Source organism: Molothrus aeneus, chromosome 22, assembly GCF_037042795.1.
Source record: "Molothrus aeneus isolate 106 chromosome 22, BPBGC_Maene_1.0, whole genome shotgun sequence".
NCBI classification, from domain to species: Eukaryota; Metazoa; Chordata; class Aves; order Passeriformes; family Icteridae; genus Molothrus; species Molothrus aeneus.
This window is the reverse complement of record NC_089667.1, coordinates 4,534,285-4,540,636: the sequence shown is the minus strand read 5'-3', so window position 1 is coordinate 4,540,636 and position 6,352 is coordinate 4,534,285. Positions and strand designations below refer to the sequence as shown.

Genomic DNA, 6,352 nt, shown 5'->3' with positions numbered 1-6,352 from the left:
TGGGGGTTTTCTTCTAAACACAATGTGTGATTCTTTATTTTTCACGTAAAAAACTAGAACGGCAGACTCACAAAAAAAGAGGAAGCGAACACACACATTTCAATCATCTATATTTTATATATGAAACAGGAAAATTAAACGTTTTCCCCTCACAAAACGACATGTCCCATCATCCAAAATGCCCTGAAAGTGCTAAGAACCACAGACAACCAAATGAAATTCCCGAGAAAAAAAAAAACAAAAAACCAAAAAAAAAAAAAAAGGAAATAAATTCAATCAGCTCAGGAGACCCCGCCACGCCGCCGTGGTGCTGCTGCAGCAGGGGATGCTGAGCCAGAATTTTCAGCAAATTTTCAGAATTTTCAGCAGAAATTTTCCCTGGAAAATTCCCAATCCCAATCCCAACATCTCCTCCCAGAGATGCTGAAGCTCCGCCGCGCTCCCGGCGCATTTCCCAGCCAGCAGCTCAGCCCAAAACCAAAACCAAATAATAAAAAATAAAAAAAAAAAATCAGAATTTACCTGGAAATGAACCCAATTTCCCTGGCAGGAAGGTAAAGGCAAAGCGGGGCTGCTCCAGCTGAGCGCAGGGAGGCGGGAGGGGACGGGAGCCGAGCGCGGGAGCCGCTCCGGGGCTGTTTCAGAGGAAAACGGAATTATCCGGCATCCACACCTTTAAACCGGGCAGGAACCACGCTGCCCACACTTCTCCAAGCTGTAGAAATTCCCTTTTTTCTGGCTGGGAGCGCCGTTTGCTCCGCGCAGCCGAGGCGAGATCGAGTTCTTGGTGATGCTCCCCCTTCACTTCCCCACAGCGGAATGAAATAAACGGGATTTTTTTTTTTTTTTTTTTTTTTTTTTTTGCCTTACCTGTTCCTTCGGAGGGTTTTTCTTACAAATCTTTTTTATTTACGCACGTTTGGAAAAGCTCTGCCCGACCTCCCCCCGCGCTGGGGATGGAGACGGCGAGCGTGGGGAGAGCGGCGAGGATTCAGGGATTCGGGGAATAAAGGGTGAAATTCGCCCTGCCTGCCTCTCCCAGGAACCACAACATGCTGCCACGAGTACACATTTATTTCACACCCGAGGAAAAGTTCGGGGAACGAGGAAAAAAAACTCCGACATTTCGGAGGGAAAGGGGGAACCTAAAACAACCTCGGCTCCTTTCATTTCCGAGCAAAGCCCAGCCTTGGGGCGATGCTGGGGGGCACCGCGGGGTCCCGGCCCCCTCGGGGACATCGCCAGGGAGGGCAGGGGGCTCCCCCACACCCGCGCCCCCTTCCCGAGCCCTTCGGGGGCCAAGGAGAGGCAGCAGAGCCCGCTAGAGGTGGTGGGGGCAGATGTCCCCCTCCTCCAGGATGTCCACCTCGTCCTCGGGGTCCTGCAGCAGGAAGGGGCCGGGGGGGCCCTTGCGGGGCTCGGTCCCGGCCGGTTCGGGCAGCTCGGGTTCGGGGGAGCTCTGCTCCCGGCTCTCCTCCCCGGCCGCCTGCTTGGGGTCGTCCTGTGTCTTCCGCAGCTGCTTTTTGTGCTTCATGCGGCGGTTCTGGAACCAGGTTTTCACCTGGGGAGAGGAGGGAAAGTGGGGGAAAGATTGGAGGGGGGGGGAAAAAAAGGGAAAAAGAGTGGTAAAAATTAAAAGGAGAAGGATGCTGGGTGTGATATGGATGTGGGGATGCTGGAGGGGATGCGGGGATACTGGAAGTGATCCGGGGAATGCTGAAAGGATGGGATGTGGGGATGCTCCTCGGGATGCGAGGATGCACCTCAGGTTTTGAGGATGCTCCTCGGGATGTGGGGATGCTCCTCGGATGTAAGGATGCTCTTTGGAATGGGAGGATGCTCCTCGGGATGTGGGGTTGCTGGATCCATGGGATGAGGACTGGGAACAGGTGCCGGGGACAGGATGCTGGAAGTGATCCGGGGATGCTGAAAGGATGGGATGTGGGGGATGCTCCCCGGGATGTGGGGGATGCTCCCGGGATGTGGGGATGCTGGACCCATGGGATGAGGGCTGGGGCCAGGTGCCAGAGCCAGTCCCCGCTGCCCTACCTGCGTCTCGGAGAGGCTGAGGGCCGTGGCCAGCTCCACCCGCTCGGGCGTGGAGAGGTAGCGCTGGATCTCAAACCTCTTCTCCAGGCCGGAGAGCTGCGAGTCGGAGAACACGGTGCGGGCTTTGCGGCGGCGGCAGTGCTTCCCGGGCAGCTCGGCGTGAGCGTGGTGCTGGAAAAGCGCCGGCACCGGCATTCCTGGGGGGACACACGGCGGGGACCCGGCTGCGGTCGGCCAGGGAGAGGGGACCGGGGAAAACCCCCAGAAATGTCGGACTCGTCCCGCCGCGGCTCGGGGTGGGCTCTGCCTCTGCCTCTTTGAGTTTTTTGTGGTTTTTTTCGTTGATTTCGTTTTTTGAGGTCGATTGATTGGTTTGGGTTTGGGAGTTCCCGGTGAAGGGAGCCCGGGCAGCGCCGCCACCGGAGGGGACTCGAGGCTGGCGCGGGCACCTGAACCCTCCCGGCGGGGAAACCACAACGAAATGGGCACGGAAAACACCGGGGGAGCCCTGGAAAAGCCTGGGGAGGGGGATGCGATCCTTGACGGCCCCGCTGGCACGCGGCTTGGGAAACTTGGGAGGTTTTCTCCTTGCAAAGAGCAAGAACGGGCCCGGGCACGGGCAGAGCCTCCGCAGAGGGTGGGGAGAGGAGCGGCGCAGCCACAGCGGGGCTGCTGGAGATGGAGAAGCGGAGCCCGCTTGGACAACGAGAGGGAAACGCGAGGTTTTATAAAATAAAAACGTTGAAAAAAAAATAAAATTAAAGGCAAAGAGAGAGAGACCCTCAAGGTTTCGGACATCCGCTAACGAAGGGGCTGCCGCGGAGCGAGCGGCTCCTGCCCTGGGGGATGCAGCCAGGCTGGTGGTGAGGGATGTCCAAGATTCACCCGAGTCCCCACCCGAGGCCCCCGCTGGACGCCCCGACCCGGCGGGTGCAGCCGCACTTACCCGAGGCGGTGAGGAAATAGGGGTGGTGGTGGTGATGCTCCGGCTTGTGCAGGGCGGGGTGCGGGTGAGGCGCCAGCAGGGTCGGGGTGGGCATCAGGGGGTACCCATAGTCCAAGAGGGGCACGCGGGAGGCCAGCGAGCCGGGGAAGTGCTCGGGGGGCACCTCCCGCAGGGGTTTGGGCTTGTGCAGCAGGATGTCCTCGATGAAGAACGAGGTGGGCCGGCCCGTCGAGACCGGCAGCACGGGCGAGGTGAAGTTGAGGTTCATGGCCCTCCTCGGGCAGCGGGCAAGGGACGGAGCCGCGCCGGGCTGCGGCAGCAGAGACGGGGGGCGGCCGGCTGCACCCCCGGGCCGGCAGGGAAGAAATGAAAATGATGATGTAAATAAAGAAATCAAGAATTTTTCTTTTTTTCAATCCGCAGTCAAAATAAACAGCGACAATAATATTTTTTTTTTTTTAAATATGAATCCCCCAGGCAGAAACGAGCCGGCGGAGCCGGGGGAGGCGAGGCGGGCGCGTCGGGGATGCGCGGGGCGCTGCGCGCCTTTGAGGCGCGCTGGGAAGGGGGATGCGCGCTGAGCCAATGGCGAGCGGGGGGGGACGGGCCTGCAGGGCCACCCAGAGCACCCCGGGGGCGAGGAGGGGGCGAGGAGGGGGCGAGGAGGGGGCCAGGAGCCGCCCGGAGCCGCAGAGCTCCGCAGCCTCCCCCGCGCAGGGCTCCGCACCAGCGCGCTCAGCCCCGCTGCCAGCGTTTCCCCGAACGCGGGAGGATCTCCTGCTTTGGCTTTTTGGGGTTGTTTTGGTTTGTTTTTTTTTTTTTTTCCCTTTTAAAAATAAATAAAGAAAGAAAAAAAACTTGGGGGGAAATAAAGCAGCGCTCCTTTCCCACGCTCCGCTCCCAACCTGTCCCCGCCACGCAGCTCCTCCCGTCCCTCTCGCCTCTCATCCCACCGCGGTTTTGTTCCCATCCCTTGTTCCCATCCCTTGTTCTTCCCATCCCTTCCCCGCTCTCTGTTGCGCCAACACTTTTTTTTTATTATTATTTTTTTGGGTCTTTCCTCTGTTTGTCTTTTTTCTTTTTTTCTTTTTTTTTTTTTTTGCCTTTCCTCACCCCTCTAATCTGCACCATTCATTTCCCCGGAGTCAATTTGCTCAAATGAGGGTGATACACCACATCATAGCCGAGATAATTTCGGTTCGCATCTCGGAAAATTGCTCTAATTATTGATGTTAAACTCAGGGAAATTAAAAGAAGGCGCTTCTCCTTCATCTCCTGATTTTAAGCTCTAATTTGTTGAAATCGAGTTGTCATCACAATTCCAATCACTCCCGTTAATAGTAAAAGTGTTCTAATAGAGGCAGAATTCGCACAACCCATGCTATTAGATAATTAAGAAAGATGTTAGAAAGACAAGTGCTAATCCTTGGGCACACGGACAGCGTCTCCATCTGATCCAGCAGGTAGAACAAATTAATTACCCGAATCAATTAGTCCTAAAAGTACAGTTCTCCGGCAAGTGCAAGCCATGCCTTCCATATGGATGAGCTGGTAAATGGTAAATAGATGAGGAAAAAGCTGGGAAAGAATAGGAACGGCGAGCGCGGGGCTTTAATGAGCGCGGGGCTCGCGAGTTGTGCAGCGCTGCCAGCGCCGGGCACGGCCCCGGGCCGGGGGACAGCGGGGGCTCCTTCGGCAGCTGCCAAAACCGGGGAGGGGGCGGCCCGAGAGCCCCCGGTGCCAGCCGGGAACCCCACGGGAGCGTTTGGTGCCCGCTGGAGCCACACCCGCACTTGGTTTGGTGCGGGGTGCCCGCCGCAGGCAGCGCTCACCCGCCCCAGCAGCGTGTGTTTGTGTACACTGAAGATATCCGCGGTTCTGCCTTTCTTTTATGTGTTATATTTGGATTTATATCGCGTATTATGGTCTTACGTGTGGTTTTTTATATTTAGAAATATATAGATAGGTATTCATACACAGATCCTTTCCTGCAGGGTATGGATCAGCTACCCTGGTGCAGGAAAGCAGGAGGAGTCCCTCAGGACTGGGGGGAAAAACTCAACTCCTCTCCCTCTTTTTCCCCAAGAAAAATAATTCAAGAAAAATCCAAAACCAAAAAAACTCCCTCTCCTCTCCTCTCCTCTCCTCTCCTCTCCTCTCCTCTCCTCTCCTCTCCTCTCCTCTCCTCTCCTCTCCTCTCCTCTCCTCTCCTCTCCTCTCCTCTCCTCTCCTCTCCTCTCCTCTCCTCTCCTCTCCTCTCCTCTCCCTCTTTTTCCCCAGGAAAAAAAAAAAAAAAAAAAAAAAAAAAAATGGACAAATAAATAAATAGATAAAAAATAAACAGATAAATGCGACAATTCTGTTGCAGTGGCCCCTCCTGAAATGACCATTAGGACTTTTTGGCTGAAGGATTTTTAAATCCAACTTTGTGTGCTGGAGCAATGGAGTGGATGAACTCGGGGTGGTGAAACGGGGCTAATGCCCCCCTGCTAATGAGGAGCGCCTAAGCTGCTTGAGGAGCCATTTCATCAGCTGGGATTGCTCTGCCGGGGGGGCCGGGGCTTCACCCACCTCCTGAGGGGGAAATTCGGGTGTTTAAAGCAGAGCTGAGCCTTTGGAGCTGAGCCACCGCAGCCAGGTCGGGTCACAGCTCCAAGAGCAGCATGGACAGGGCTGAATTTCGGAGTTTCTCTTTTTTTTTTTTGTTGGGACGCAGGTGAATGAGGCAGAGCAGGAAAGGGGCTGAGTCTTGGTGTTCATTTGCAGCAAAACTCGTCCCCAAATTGGGCAGTGGCACTCCAGGCATGAGAGCCTCTCCCTGCTGCTGTTTTGGGGCAAGAAGCAGAGGGGACAAAGCCCATCTGTGGGGTTTGGGGGCAGGATGGCAGCCCCAGGCAGGGAGATCTCCCCTGCAGCGCTCACATCCAGGGATTGTTTTTAAATGTAACATTTCACAGCTCTTTGTGACAGAAATGGGGTGCCAGGCATGCCTGGTCCCCTTTGCCCCAGAAGTTTTTCCCTATTTTTCCCCATTTATCCTTGCTCTGCAGGTTTCTGGGGTGACCCAGCAGAGTGGATTCCATCCAGGGACCCCCAAACACGCCCAGGAGCAGCCCCTGGATCCTGGATTAGCCCTTTGCCAGGCTGGACAGACAGATGGACACAAAGAGAGGCTCTCCCTACACACCCCATCCCATCTGCTGCCAAACTCTGGGAGAACAGAACCGGGGGGGGGGCAGGAACTGCCCCAACCTGCAGGGCTGGGACACATCGGGAGGGAAAACAGAGGGAGGAGGAGGAGGAGGAGGAGGAGAAGGATCGGGGGCAGGATGAGGATCAGGGCCAGGGCCAGGATCG

General features: G+C 56.1%; 1 protein-coding gene across 1 annotated transcript; it reads right to left on the bottom strand.

The window, feature by feature from the left end:
- Positions 1 to 859: 859 nt before the first annotated feature.
- On the bottom strand, positions 860 to 3,285 carry BSX (brain specific homeobox). Its single transcript, XM_066564542.1, has 3 exons — positions 2,996 to 3,285; positions 2,050 to 2,246; positions 860 to 1,561 (listed from the first exon to the last, which is right to left on the bottom strand). The coding sequence occupies exons 1-3, from the start codon at positions 3,261 to 3,263 to the stop codon at positions 1,322 to 1,324; spliced, it is 705 nt and encodes a 234-aa protein (XP_066420639.1). The 5' UTR covers positions 3,264 to 3,285; the 3' UTR covers positions 860 to 1,321.
- Between the last annotated feature and the right edge of the window lie 3,067 nt (positions 3,286 to 6,352).